Here is a 15703-nt window from a genome sequence, read left to right as displayed (position 1 = left end):
CCAACATTGTTTTAGAGAATTTGGCAGTATGTGTAATCGGCTGCACAACCGCAGACCACGTTTAACCACGCCAGCCCAGGACCTCCACATCCGACGACTTCACCTGGGGGATCGTCTGAGACCAGCCACGCCGACAGCTGATGAAACTGTAGGTTTGAACAACCGTAGAATTTCTACACAAACTGTCTCAGGGACGCTCATCGTCCTCACCAGGGTTTTGACCTGACTGCAGTGGGTTGTGTGTCACGCTGCATGAGGCAAATGGTGGTCACATCTGATACTGACTGGTTTTCTGATCCACGCCCCTACCTTTTTTTTAAGGTATCTGTGACCAACAGTTACATATCTTTATTCCCAGTCATGTGAAAGCCATAGATTATATTTTTGTTCAGTATATTTAATCACATGCAACAATTTCGAAGATTTTACCGAGTTACAGTTCATATAAGGAAATCAATTCATTGAAATAAATGCATTAGGCCCTAATCTATGGATTTCACATGACTGGGACTACAGATATGCATCTGTTGGTCACGGATACCTTTTAAAAAAGGTAGGGGCGTGGATCAGAAAACCAGTCTGTATATTGTGTGACCACCATTTTCTTCATGCAGTGTGACATCTCCTTCGTATAGAGTTGATCGTGGCCTGTGGAATATTGTCCCACTCGTCTTCAATTGCTGTCCTAAGTTACTGGATATTGGCGGGAACTGGAACACTCGTACACGTCAATCCAGAGCATCCCAAACATGCTAAATGGGTGACATGTCTGAGTGTGCAGGCCATGGAAGAGCCGTTCCATTTTATCAAGTTCAAATTAAATGGAAATCAGTTAATTGAAATAAATTAATTAGGTCCTAAAGTGAAAGAAATCTTGATTGTGTTTTGGATGAATGAATCCATGATATGCTTTTATAATCTAAACTGGACTGACTACATTAAAAGGGTAAATGTTCATTCAGTTAAGATTAACTTGATTTTGACCCAAACATAAATTTGATGAACTTATCCTTTTAAAAACAAAATGATAATCATTTGCACTCAACATTTTAACCAAGTTTTAGAATTGCTTTCTCTCTGATATTAGCAGGATACTGCACATCATTTGTGGCGGAAAACAGTGAAGGACAGCCATGCTATAATGTCATCTCAAAGTGCGATGATGGCTCCAGCCCCTTTATTTCAGGATGTCATGATTGGACAAATGATTTAAGACAAAGCAAAGAATCTACTCATATTCAATTAGAACAAAAAACTAAAGTAATCTTTTCTTGGAGATGAGGGCTATACTGAATTCTCAACCAGATTCTAATGTCATGCATTTCACTATCAAGGCTGCAAATTAGACAAAAGTGGACCCATAGCGCCCACTGATCTAAAGTCAATGGTGTCAAGATATATTATCTTGGAAGAAACGCCAAATAACAACAGTCTGAAGATTGCTAAACCTATTTTTTTAAAACATGGTAAAAAGGAGAGCGTAACATAAAAGTATAATAAAAAATTATAGAAAAGTTTGAATAGAATCTCAAAGTAAACTATATTTCCCCCAAAAATGAACATAAAAAAAGATTCAGTAAAAACTATTACTTTTAACAGTCGGGGGGGAAAAAAAATCACATTCAAAGCAGTTTTTTGCATGGAGGAAGGCATGATTCTTCATATTTACCATTTAAATATGCTCTGCCTACATCTGGAGTGTCAGTGGGGCACATACTGTACTATCACTTAAAGGCTAATAACAAATCGTGTTTATGAGAGGCTACTCCTGTTATCTATTCTAACATTTCCCTGATTTATCTATTGTTTATAGTAGCCATTTACATACAAATGGACAGTTGATCAATTACATCATCCATTCCTGTTGGGAAGTCACAGTAAATTTCCAGGTCTCTACAATCTGTGAGAGGAGTATGTCGTCTGGGAAGGAGGCCTCCACGTCAGGCAGGACTTCTACTTCTTTGCGGTCCATGTATCCAGCCAACGTCTCTTTGACACTAACAAGGTAGAATGAGAGAGGAAAAGGCTTGTGATTTCAGACCTCAGACTATTTTTTTATTTCACCTTTATTTAACCAGGTAAGCTAGTAGAGAACAAGTTCTCATTTACAACTGCGACCTGGCCAAGATAGAGCAAAGCAGTGCGACAGAAACACAGAGTTAAACATGGAATAAACAAGCGTACAGTCAATAACACAATAGAAAAAAAGAAAGTCTATATACAGTGTGTGCAAATGGCATGAGGAGGTAAGGCAATAAATAGGCCAGAGTAGCTGAGTAATTACAATTTAGCAGATTAACACTGGAGTGATAGATGAGCAGATGAAGGTGTATAAGTAGTGATACTGGTGTGCAAAAGAGCAGCAAAGTAAATAAAACAATATAGGGATGAGGTAGGTATATTGTGTGGGCTATTTACAGATGGGCTATGTACAGCTGCAGCGATCGGTTAGCTGCTCAGATAGCTGATGTTTAAAGTTAGTGAGGGAAATGTAAGTCTCCAGCTTCAGCGATTTTGCAATTCGTTACAGTCACTGGCAGCAGAGAACTGGATGGAAAGGAGGCCAAAGGGGGTGTTGGCTTTGGGGATGACCAGTGAGATATACCTGCTGGAACGTGTGCTATGGGTGAGTGTTGTTATCGTGACCGGTGAGCTGAGATAAGGCAGAGCTTTACCTAGAATAGACTTATAGATGACCTGGAGCCAGTGGGTCTGGCGACGAATATGTAGCGAGGGCCAGCCGACTAGAGCGTACAGGTCGCAGTGGTGGGTGGTGTAAGGGGCTTTGGTAACAAAACGAATGGCACTGTGATAGACTACATCCAATTTGCTGAGTAGAATATTGGAAGCTATTTTGTAGATGACATCGCCGAAGTCGAGGATCAGTAGGATAGTCAGTTTTACTAGGGTAAGTTTGGTGGCGTGAGTGAAGGAGGCTTTGTTGCGAAATAGAAAGCTGATTCTAGATTTGATTTTGGATTGGAGATGTTTGATGTGAGTCTGGAAGGAGAGTTTACAGTCTAGCCAGACACCTAGGTATTTGTAGTTGTCCACGTATTCTAGGTCAGAACCGTCCACAGTTGTCGGGCGGGCGGGTGCGGGCAGCGAACAGTTGAAAAGCACTATATTGTTTAGGGCTTAGGCCCATTTATTAGACTAATGCATACATGCACAAAATAATGATACATTTCCCCTTTTTTAGAAAATGAGTGAAAGTAAATTTTTGGAAGTTTTAACTTATTTTCAACTTTGCCAGGGTGCTGTAGCTTCCTTCAAAATAAAAAAAGTCATTTAGCTGGTGTCTTTGTGCTAACAGATGCAAGCTGTTTCTACTAGCATTGCTACCATAGAAATTTGAAATAAGAATGAACAGAAAGGGCGTCTCCTTTTAAGTCAATGATGGCATAATGGGTGGACTGGGAGCCATTTTGAGTGTACCCTTCAATCTGTTCTGTGATTTATTGAGTCAACTCAACTGACAAAAACTGGTCGTTTGGATCCTGGATGCTGAGTGGACGAGCAGCTCCAAGCCGTGCTGTATTGGCCGTCACAAACATACCTATGCCTGCTAACTGTTCCATCTGAAAGTGATCATTGCGCCTCCATAAAAATATCTTGTTCATGTTGCTGTCCCAATCATCTCCTGTATTTATCAACTTCCTGCCTAGCAGTTAGTTTGGTACAACGGGAGTTAACCTCTAGAAGTCCAAGCAGTTGGGGCGGTCATACCATGGATCATTTAGGTATAAAAAAAAAAATCAAAGTACATTTTTTAAAATCAAATATAGAATTTGGCCTTTACTACTATAGTCCATAGAAATGCATTGAATAACACATTCATAAATGTAAAAAAAAAAAGACATTCCTATTTGGACTAAGGTTTTGAAGTGTCTGCCCTATATCTAGGATATATAAGAAAGCTCAGGAATTCTAAAACATTTTTGGACACATATTTAACTCCTTATTTTTGTCGGCACAAAACTACTTCCATTTGTTTGTATGGGTTACCTTGAGACGAGTCCTGTGACACTTATGGGGGTAATATCACTACTGTAGTAGGGTTGGAAGGTTAGACAGGTTGTATGTATCTGATCACTACTGTAGTAGGGTTGGAAGGTGTGATATTACTCCTGTGGGTTTCTCTGATCACCATATTGTTACTGTTGATATTCACAACCTGTCCACGAAGGTCATCATCTTAACTTTAAGGTATAGGGGGCAGTATTTTCATTTTCGGATGAAAAGCATGCCCAGAGTCAAATATTTGCATATTATTAGTAGATTTGGATATAAAACACTCTGAAGTTTCTAAAACTGTTTGAATGATGTCTGTGAGTATAACAGAACTCATATGGCAGGCAAAAACCTGAGAAAAATCCAACCAGGAAGTGGGAAATCTGAGAATTGAATTTTTGAATCCCTTTTGAATCCCTATCGAAACTACAATGTCTGTGGGGTCACGTTGCACTTCCTAAGGCTTCCATTGGCAGTCAACAGCCTTTAGAAACCTGTTTCCTCCTCCTGTTACTGGGCAGAGAATAGTAGCTCAGTCAATGAGTGGACTGCCTATGGACAAAGGGCTTGGGTATACGTGAGCCCGCGAGCGCACCATTCCTTCTTTTTCTCCTGGAATGAATACACTATTGTCCGGTTGGAATATTAGCGACATTTTATCTTAAAAAGACCCTAAGGATTGATTGTAAACAACGTTTGACATGTTTCTACGACCGGTAATGGAACATTTTGACTTTTCGTGTCCTGATTTACGAGAAGATAATATTTATAATACTAATTCAGAGTTTTGTTGATGCCAGAACTTGGCGGGTAGCTGTATAGCTTGCTTCGATGGCTGAGCTATGTACTCAGAATATTGAACAATGTGCTTTCTCCGTAAAGTTATTTTGAAATCTGACAAAGCGGTTGCGTCAATGAGTAGTGTATCTATAATTCTTTCAATAACTGTTGTACATTTTATCAACCTTTATGAGTATTTTTGTAAATTGATGTGCACATTCACCGGCGGTTTTGGTGGGAATACATTTTCTGAACATCACGTGCCAATGTAAAATGCTGTTTTTGGATATAAATATGAACTTTATCGAACAAAACATACATGTATTGTATAACATGAAGTCCTATGAGTGCCATCTGATGAAGATCAAAGGTTAGTGAATATTTTAGCTGTACTTTTGGTTTTTGTGATGCATGTCCTTGCTTGGAAAATGGCTGTATGGTTTTTCTTGTGACGTTTATGTCCTAACATAATCAAATTTTATGTTTTCGCCATAAAGCTTTTTTGAAATCGGACAATGTGGTTAGATTAACGAGAGTCCTATCTTTTAAAATGGTGTAAAATAGTTGATTGTTTGAGAAAATGAAATGAGATTTTTGCTGTTTTGTATTTCGCGCCATGCTATTTCACTGGCTGTTGAATAGTGTGTCCCGCAGGTGGGACGGTAGCGTCCTACGTAGCCCTGAGAAGTTAATGGTATTTTAATGTTAAATTGTTACATGGTGTCATGTTTTGTGAAAGGTTTTTGTTGAATTGGGAAAAATGGAGGGTTACAAAAGGGAATTTTGAGTCCTTGAGACAATGGTGGGAGGTTGGGAAGGCCCAAATACGATTGTTTTGTCAACAGTATACTGCTCTGTCTCGTATTGAAGTTAAAGAGACTATCAGGGCCCTTGAACAGGACATCAAATCTATTGAATTGAAGTTGCTGACTCAGAACGATCCTGGATTAGTCATGAACTTACAGGACAAGAGACATGAACTGAGGTCGTTTCTGCATGAAAGAGTGAAGGGTGCCTTGATTAGGTCTCGTTTCGCTTCCCTCAAGGATATGGATGCTCCTAGCGCTTTCTTTTTTAACCTAGGACAGTCGACACTGCAACGTAAACAGATGGTTTGCCTTTGTCTCCCTGATGGGAAGGTGACCACGGATCACAGTGAAATGCGTCAACATGCCGTGGATTTCTACTTTGTCCTCTATAAGGCGGAGGATTGTGACTCTCTGTGTACTGAACAGTTGCTACACGGTCTTCCTCAAATGGGACCTGAGCAGAGAGTCGCATTGGACTCTGACATTACTCTGCAAGAGCTGTCCACAGCAGTTACACAGCTCTCATCAGGCCGAGCCCCTGGCATACCATCTGAGTTTTATAAGCACTTTTGGGGGTCTATTGGGGAGGGTTTTTATGAAGTGGTGTGTGAATCTTTTCATGAGGGTTCTCTTCCTGTATCCTGTCAACGTGCGGTGCTTTCACTGTTGCCAAAAAAGGGGTATTTGGCTCTCATAAAAAATTGGAGACCTGTTGCTTTGCTGTGCGCAGAATATAAAATGGTATCTAAATGTCTCTCAAACAGGTTGAAAGAGTATCTGGGATTGTTGGTCCACAAGGACCAGTCTTACTGTGTACCTGACCGCTCTATTGTTGACAACATATTTTTAATAAGAGATGTTTTAGACATTTGTAAATGTGGGTTTACTTTCTTTGGATCAGGAGAAGGCTTTTGATCGTGTGGACCACCAGTACTTGTTTAAAACAATGAAAGCCTTTGGGTTTGGGGATGTTTTTTTGTCTTGGATGAGTTTACTGTATGCTGGGGCCTCGTGTATGGTGAAGGTGGGGATGGTTTGAGCTGCCCCATCCCTGTCCAAAGGGGCATCAGGCAGGGATGCCCAATTTCAGGGCAGTTATATAGTCAATTGAACCAATGCTTTGTTTTTTAAGAGCGAGGCTTACTGGTTTCTCTGTGCCAGGTGTAATGAAGGGTCCCACGATAGCACTGTCTGCATATGCAGATGACGTGACAGTTTTTATTACAGGGGCTGAGGATGTTAAGGTTCTCTCAAACGCTTTAAAGGTGTATGAGAGGGTCTCCTCAGCTAGAGTCAATTGGGGAAAGAGTGAAGCGCTGTCAGCTTCAGATAGGGTCTGCTCCACGGTTACCAGGGGGGCTTCAGATAGGGTCCACTCCACGGTTACCAGGGGGGGGGTCAGATGGGGTCCGCTCCACGGTTACCAGGGGGGCTTCAGTGGGGCAGAGATGGGATGAAGACTTTGGGGTTTTTTCTAGGCTCCGATGTCTTTCAGAATAAGAACTGGGAGGGTGTAGTGGAGAAAGTGTGTGCCAGACTGTCTATGTGGAAATGGGTGCTACCCCAACTGTCTTATAGGGGAAGGGTACTGGTAGCTAATAATCTTGCTGCCTCTACCCTGTGGCACAGACTAATGATTTTACAGCCATCGGGGGGTCTGATACAAGAGCTTCAGAGGACCCTTGTCAATTTCTTCTGGTCGGGACAACACTGGATAAAAGCTGCAGCCCTGTACCTGCCACTACACGAGGGTGAGCAAGGCCTGGTGGACATTTCCTCTAGGATCATGGCTTTCCGGCTTCAAGCAGCCCAGAGACTGTTGTACAGTGACGGTTCTAGCTGGGTCGACACAGCCTACACAGTGATGAGGAGAGCGGGCTGTTTGGGATTAGACAAGCACCTTTTCCTCTTAAAGCTGGAGGGGGGTGTTTTGTCTGGCCTGACTCCATTTTATGAGTCTGTTATGCAGGCTTGGAGAGTTCTTGTCAAGTCCCGTAAGAAGAGCCTCTTTTTCACAACACTGCCATCCAGTCTCATGCTCTGGGTTCAGCCAGCCTACGTTCATGCCTGTTAGGTGTGGGGTGTACCAAGCTGGGTCATCTGATGCGGAGCAGATCGTTGGAGGAGCTGGGAGAAAGAGCGGGGATCCGGTCATCTCGCCTACTGAGGAAGGTCGTCGCTGAGGTCTGTGACTCCTTGCCAGTACTTCATCTGCAGTATGTGACTGACACTTCCAATTCTGATCGGTGGAAGGAGGGTCTGGATTATGTGTTCCCTGCACTGATTGTTAGTGCTGCGGCGGGGGCATTCGTGGAGGACGTGGGGATGCTGCTTTCCTTCGACACCCCGGAGCTGGGGGAGTTCAAGGAGGTGGGAAAGAAGGCCATGTACAGAGTATGTGTAAAGGTGTCCCATGCCTCTTCCCTTGAAGGGGTACAATCGATGAGGTGGGCGGGTGTGTTTGGTCCAGGTGCATCCCCAAAATGCTGTTGGCGATCATTATACAAACTGCCTGTTGAAAAGAGGACAGCTGACCTCCAATGGAGGATAATACATGGAGCCATAGCCACCAATATGCATCTGGTAAACCTGGATCCTACTGTTGGGGAGGGGTGTCCATTCTGAGTCTGAAACTCTGGCACATCAGTTCTTACAGTGTCTCAGGTTGGTCAGGATGATTGACCTGATCACTAGTTGGTTCTCAGCTCTGGGAGAGATTTTCTCTTCACAACAGTTTATATTTGGGCAAACGTACAGGTTTAGTCAAAGGGGTGTAGTTGTGTTGCTTAATTTTGTGTCAGGGACAGCTAAATTAGCGATATGGAAGACCCGAAAGAACAGTATTCGGGGACAGGAGTCTGTGGATGTGGTGGGAATGCTGGCAGCGAGACTGAGGGTTGAGTTTGCCTATTATAAACTGGTCAACAATATTGATCTGTTTGAGTATGTGGGGTATTCAGAGTCTATTGTGTTTAGTTACTGTGGAGGAAGATTTGGAGTTGTGTTTTTAATTGATGTGTAACTATGGTTTTGTATGAGTATTTAATCTCTCTCCCCTAGGACCATGCCTCAGGACTACCTGGCCTGATGACTCCTTCCTGTCCCCAGTCCTCCTGGCCGTGCTGCTGCTCTACCTGCGGCTATGGAACCCTGACCTGTTCACCGGACGTGCTACCTGTCCCAGACCTGCTGTTTTCAACTCTCTAGAGACAGCAGGAGCGGCTATGAAAAGCCAACTGACATTTACTCCTGACGTGCTGACCTGTTGCACCCTCGACAACCACTGTGATTATTATTATTAGACAATGCTGGTCATCTATGAACATTTGAACATCTTGGCCATGTTCTGTTATAATCTCCACCCGGCACAGCCAGAAGAGGACTGGCCACCCCTCATAGCCTGGTTCCTCTCTAGGTTTCTTCCTAGGATTTGGCCTTTCTAGGGAGTTTTTCCTAGCCACCGTGCTTCTACACCTGCATTGTTTGCTGTTTTAGGCTGGGTTTCTGTACAGCACATTGAGATATCAGCTGATGTAAGAAGGGCTTTATAAATAAATTGTATTTATCGCGTCGGGTCGAATGCCGCCATTTACCCGTGACTGTATTCATGATACAGCACTGCTACTTGTGCCTTATTGCTTAAATTACAAAAAATACATTCCATTGCATGAGCCATATCAGTTAGCATCATTTGATAGAACATTACCAGGCATCACAATACCAGGCAGCCATTGCAAGTGTACCCATGAGTTTACCAATCTATTGCCAGGGGTTAACTTCCAAGCCCATTCTGTTCATTCTTATTTCAATGATTGCTACATACTCGAAAAAAATGTTAGCCACAAAACAAGCCAAACTAGAAAAGTGAACTATCCCTTTAAAAAGTTAGAATGAGTGAATATCGTTGCATGGTTTGGAACCTATGATTTGACCCAGAGTTCCTCCATGGTTGCCATTTGACCTCACCTCCAGTCTGGTTTGTAGGTGCCTGAGACATGTGGTTTCCCCAGATTCAGCAGGAGGAACTCGTGCATCTCCAGCAGCCAGGAGTCAACGTGACCCTTGGAGATGAATCCCTGGAGCAGCCTCTTCTGTTCCTCCTCCAGAGGCTGCTGGTACTCTGCAGACACCCCAGAGAAAGGGTCCTTGAAGAGGAGAGAGGGGGGAAACTCTCTCAGCTGTGCAAATACTAACTTAAAATGTTACAATGTAATACGTTTGAATTTAAAAAAACATTGAACCCTCTCTCAGAAGAGCTCACACAATTGACACAGTCACGTTGTTTTGTGGATGACTGTGTCATGTTCTGTATCTCGTTGGTTGGTCTGAACGTGTCTTACCCTCTTCAGACTCTTCAGCATGTTCTCTGATTTGAGGGAAGACAGGAGCTGCCACAGAGCGACACAGTGCTTCAGACTGCACCTGCCCAGAGCCTACAGAAATGGGACCGCATAGAACACACATTACGAACATTGAAAACAATTCACCACTTGCATTTAAGGTAGAATTAGCGATGCACCAAATTAAAAACAGCAGAGTTCTAAACAACTAAGAGCGTTGAAGTGTGAGGCTAAACCTCTGCTGTTTTGGTTCACGTTGTAGCAGCGTGAACAGCACAGCCGTGTACATGCATAGATACTCTCTGTGTGACTGTGTGTGAGAGAACTATTGCGTCACGTTCATCTCAATGTCTGCAGTGCTGTTCGTGACAACATCGTGTTGCCGAGTCTCAGTTTAAGTTGATATTGACCAACCAAGTCATGTGTTTCATGTAATATCATAAATGGTGGGGCGGGGCTGTATCACCTTTAAGATGTGAGGGTCCGTCTGCTCGCCCATCTTCAGCATGTCCTCCAGGTAGCAGACCAGGGGCATCTGGGAATCTCCCCCAGTCATGGACAGGAAGCCCAGAGCCAGCTCCACAGCCTTCAGAGCTTCACACACCTCACTGTACGACTGCAGATCCCTGGACAGGGCTGTGAGGGTCAGGGACGGCAGATGCTCCTAGAAGAAACAACATCACAACATTTTAATATTTTTTGTAAAGTGGAGTGAATGCCATATTCAGAGTATAAACAAAAACAAGTTTGATGATGAAGAACGACTTGCCTGAGACACGTTTCCTTTCACCATTTTGAAAATGATGTCATAATCTCTCTCGTGTCTGGTGACCAGAGTGGGGATTCCCTGAAAGTCAACACATTGGTTCAGTCAGTGAGTGCCATATTACCTTCAACAATAGTCCAATATTCCACTCAGATCTGTGAACACAATGAAAGGGTAGAAACTATGGAAAGTGACTAGGGACTGAAATGGAACCAGGCTCTGGACTCACAGTCAGTGTGATGAGAGGCTTGCCCTGCAGGAAGCGGGTTAGGACCTGCTGCTGGATCTTGGGCAGGTCGTACTCAGACAGGGTCTCCTTGCCACGCTCCAGGCTGTACTGGCAGTTAGACAGCACCAGGGGCAACAGGTCCTTCTCCAGCTCATAGCGGATCACATGCAGCTCTGTCAGCTCTGACAGGCTCACCTTGTAGCTGTTGAGTCAGAAAGTAACAGGCTTTAATCGATGTATTTTATACTGTGCATTGCTTTATTAATTGCTTCCCATATTTTGATCATTAATTAGTCCACTGTTAATACAATCCCACAATTTTTCAATATTAAGCACTTTTCAGTACAGAGAAAAAACTGTGGTGATGATACAAAATCCTAACATATCGTTTTGAATAAAATATCTAATTGAAATCAAATGTATTTATAAAGCCCTTTTTACATCAGCAGATGTCACAAAGTGCTTATACAGAAACTCAGCCTAAAACCCCTGACAGCAAACAATGCAGATGTAGAAGCACGGTGGCTAGGGGAAAAACTCCCTAGAAAGGCGGGAACCTAGGAAGAAACCTAGAGAGGAAGCAGGCTCTGAGGGGTGGCCAGTCCTCTTCTGGCTGTGCCCGGTGGAGATTATAACAGTAGATGGCCATTTAAAAATGTCTCTTTAAGAAAGCTTTCTGTGGAACTATCATTCTTCATTAGTGTACCTGGTGTCTTCCCCAGTGTGGCGGTCCACCAAGTGCACCAGCTCATTGTGAAGGGCCACCAGGTGGCTTAGCAGAGCCGTGGAACACAAGCCTGGACCCTGGCGCCGCGGCAGGAGGTACTGGAGGTCACCGTCCAGGTCCAAATCCTCCTTCCAGAAGTCCTCTGGGATCTTTATCTCATCTGCACACACACACACAATGACAACGTTCATGATTCACAGACAGGAGCTGTCAAAACCACACACTAAACAGTAGATTTTTGTTTTTGACTATTCATTCTGGTCGTAAGGGCAACCTGCCATGTTTTATAGAGGACAGGGTAACTCACTGGTGGCTACAGATACTCTGAGCAGGTTCCATGTGTTCAGGAATATCTGGACTCGCTTCTCGTACCACACTCTCATTGGTCCTGTTAGAAGATAAACATTTATTGAGAATAAAAAATATTTAAAAATTCTGTTTTTAATAAGGAAATCTATATGAAATTGGGCAAATCGTCAATAACTCAGCTGGTAACTATGTTGCATAGTACCAAGGATGGATTGTTATGATGCAGTTACCTGACTGTCTTTGGATGAACTCTCTGATGGAGTTATCCATCAGGTCTGATGAGTTCTGGAACTTTTTCACCAGACTCTTCTGTAGGGCCAGGATATCTGGAAGGAACTTGACCAGCCGGAACTCCGCCTCCTGTTAAATCACCAAATGAATAAAGCAGCCAATCATGTGCTTTAAAAATGTCCCAGAATCACAAAGAAACCATTCAAATATGCTGTTGACATTTTACCACATACAATAGCAAGAAAGAGCACATATTTCATAATAATAAATCAAATCAAATGTATTTATATAGCCCTTCTCACATCAGCTGATATCTCAAAGTGCCGTAACTAATACATAGTTACAGTATACATACTTACAGAGCGTTTACGAAAAACCCAAACACACTTCATGACTGTTTACCTTCTGTAGGAACCTCCAGAGTAATGGCAGCTTGTCCTTTCCGTCATTCTGTTCTACGATGTGGGTGAGGCTGAGTAGGGACACCCTCTCTCTGCAGCTCCAAACCCCTGAACAGTGGACCTGGGAGCCCTGAGGCAGGGAAGACAACGGACACTCGTCCCCAAATGTCACCCTCATGACGAAGTTAGAGGAGGCACGGGAGTCGTCTCTGATGGTGGCGTTCACCTCCCTCAGCTGCTGGTCAAGGTTCTGTGATGACACACACAAATGGTTGTCATTGTTCTTGTCAAAGCTGGAATAGAATATCTTTAATCACGCTGTACAGTACTAGCCAACTGAAAATAATATCCAAAAGGATTCACCTTCAACTGAGGAGTGATGATGTCAGTAGCAACAGTTGTCTCCCAGGTATTTCTGGCCTCTTTAGTTGAGAGTTGGGGATCATTGCCAGCCGGCACTAGAAACAAAGACACAACTAGTCAATGATGGGGCTACTGGTGTGCTATACAGTCTCCAAGCATTTTTAGCTTTCATAATTGTAAACAGCAGAGTTCAGCAGGTACTCGCACTTAAGCCATAAAAAGGAACAAAATATATACTAAAATATAAAAATAAAGCAATTTTTTTAACTTTACAATGGCACTTTGTGTATTCTTTCCAGCATGGAATTAAATAAAGTATATTTTACATCTCGGGCCTTCTTGTTTTTTTTTCCCTTTTTATAGCTTGAGTGCGAGTACCTGCCAAACTCAAACAATTCCCTTTGAAATGAACGTCCTTACATTGATTGGTCATTGGTGGTTCCAGAATGGATCTGACTATCAGGTGGACAGTGGTGACCGTGTCATCAGTTCCCTTCCCCAGGGCTTTGGTCAGCTGATCCATGTCTTTCAGCAGGTGACAAATCAGAAATTCACAGGCGTCCTGGACTGGAGGCTGGATGATCTGCTGGATGGACTAGAAAGAAAAAAATGGGGAGATTATTGCAGGAAAGAATACAAGAGGGTGAAAGTGCAAGGTGCTGTAAAAACAAAACAAGGAGCATACGTTTCAGCCTTTAGTTAAAAAGGTTCTACCCGATGACATCATCAAAAGTTAAATCACTGTTTTTGAAAATGTTTTTTCAAACACAATGAGATTCACGGTGACGTGGAGAGCAAGAAAACACCCTGCCTCTGGATAGAAACTTGTTGCAGGTTTTGAAAATCACTGTTTAAAAAAAACTAAAATACTTTTAATCCTACCCTGTGATGTCACAGAGAAGTATTCTTTTAGGACCTCCTTATCTTTTGAACCACAGATCATAGAAATTTGCTATTTTCACATATTGTAGACGTTGGTTAGGTGCTGGAGATAACGAATGAGGTTTAAACGTGGCATAAATGTCCTTTAATACTAATTAAGTATATTATCTTGCATCTCGGCCTCGTTGGGTTATTATTATAGTCCCGGGGAAGGACTGCCCCTTCCATGATCTCGCCATCACGGTTGACAACTCCCTTGTGTCCTCCTCCCAGAGTGCTAAGAACCTTGGCGTGATCCTGGACAACACCCTGTCGTTCTCCACTAACATCAAGCCGGTGACCCGATCCTGTAGGTTCATGCTCTACAACATTCGCAGAGTACGACCCTGCCTCACACAGGAAGCGGCGCAGGTCCTAATCCAGGCACTTGTCATCTCCCGTCTGGATTACTGCAACTCGCTGTTGGCTGGGCTCCCTGCCTGTGCCATTAAACCCCTACAACTCATCCAGAACGCCGCAGCCCGTCTGGTGTTCAACCTTCCCAAGTTCTCTCACGTCACCCCGCTCCTTCGCTCTCTCCACTGGCTTCCAGTTGAAGCTCGCATCCGCTACAAGACCATGGTGATTGCCTACGGAGCTGTGAAGGGAACGGCACCTCCATACCTTCAGGCTCTGATCAGGCCCTACACCCAAACAAGGGCACTGCGTTCATCCACCACTGGCCTGCTGGCCCCCCTACCTCTGAGGAAGCACAGTTCCCGCTCAGCCCAGTCAAAACTGTTTGCTGCTCTGGCACCCCAATGGTGGAACAAGCTCCCTCACGACGCCAGGACAGCGGAGTCAATCACCACCTTCCGGAGACACCTGAAACCCCACCTCTTTAAGGAATAGGATAAAGTAATCCTTCTAACCCCCCCCCCCTTAAAAGATTTAGATGCACTATTGTAAAGTGGTTGTTCCACTGGATATCATAAGGTGAATGCACCATTTTGTAAGTCGCTCTGGATAAGAGCGTCTGCTAAATGACTTAAATGTAATGTAAATGTAAATGTTATTCCTTTTCATGGTTTTAAAGTGCGACTACCTTTTGAACTCTATAGATGTTTTTTCTCCTACGTACCAGCCACTTCATTCTAGTCTGAGCGCAAACCTTCATACTGACATTCGGAGAATATTATTGTGAAATCCTGCTATAAACTTCTTTGGATTTCATTACAATAGAACATTTGAAATTAGTCAAATAAACGAACAAGCTGACTGATGCTACATTTATACAGGTCTTATTGTGAGCTATATAATTAAGTAAACAATGGTACACAATTTCAATTTACTTAAGGTAGGTTGTCCAATCAAAAACGCATATTTTGACCAACGGGTAAAATAATATGTTAATTGTGTGGATCGGTGCTGTTCGATAGGTTTAGGTTACTACATGATACTCACATTTTCCCTATACCCATCATGAGGTTGCTCCAAACCTACCCTATGAATGAAATTTTACAACGTAGGTGCACAGGTCGAGAGAAACAATTTGAGTAATGAAGGTGACAGACAGTGACACATTCAATACCACCTTGCACTCTTGCCTGCATCTAGCTGATCTAGAGTGTAATCATTAGTCCAACATTTGCAAACGAGAGTTTCTATTGGACAAATTTAGGTATGTTTATCCCCATTTCGTTCCTTATGCTTCCGCTTAAGAAATGTTTTTCAACAGAATCGGTTGAATGAATACACCCTTGATCACACGCAAACACAGTTCACTTTCATAGCAGCCAGATACAAACAGCATAATTCCTTCTCGCATCCTCTCACCTTTTCCCTTCGCTTGTGGCCTTCAGTGCACAACACA

The 15703-nt window shown here is 43.2% G+C and overlaps 1 protein-coding gene across 1 annotated transcript in view; it reads right to left on the bottom strand.

Moving 5' to 3' along the window:
- Positions 1–1137: 1137 nt before the first annotated feature.
- Positions 1138–15703, bottom strand: part of LOC100380659 (E3 ubiquitin-protein ligase rnf213-alpha) — a 63089-nt gene continuing 48523 nt past the window's right edge. Inside the window, exons 56-67 of the mRNA XM_045714458.1 lie at positions 13390–13564; positions 12970–13064; positions 12608–12856; positions 12205–12334; positions 11973–12053; positions 11645–11825; positions 10939–11140; positions 10713–10790; positions 10410–10607; positions 9944–10036; positions 9570–9748; positions 1138–1997 (exon numbers count right to left, since the gene is read on the bottom strand). Of these exons, the coding sequence (XP_045570414.1) occupies positions 1847–1997; positions 9570–9748; positions 9944–10036; positions 10410–10607; positions 10713–10790; positions 10939–11140; positions 11645–11825; positions 11973–12053; positions 12205–12334; positions 12608–12856; positions 12970–13064; positions 13390–13564 (1812 nt within the window). The 3' untranslated portion in view covers positions 1138–1846. The remainder of the gene's footprint in view (positions 1998–9569; positions 9749–9943; positions 10037–10409; positions 10608–10712; positions 10791–10938; positions 11141–11644; positions 11826–11972; positions 12054–12204; positions 12335–12607; positions 12857–12969; positions 13065–13389; positions 13565–15703) is intronic.

Source organism: Salmo salar, chromosome ssa03 (genome assembly GCF_905237065.1).
Source record: "Salmo salar chromosome ssa03, Ssal_v3.1, whole genome shotgun sequence".
In the NCBI taxonomy this organism is placed as follows: domain Eukaryota; kingdom Metazoa; phylum Chordata; class Actinopteri; order Salmoniformes; family Salmonidae; genus Salmo; species Salmo salar.
Note: the sequence above shows the minus strand (reverse complement) of the source record. Positions and strands in the feature narration are given on the sequence as shown.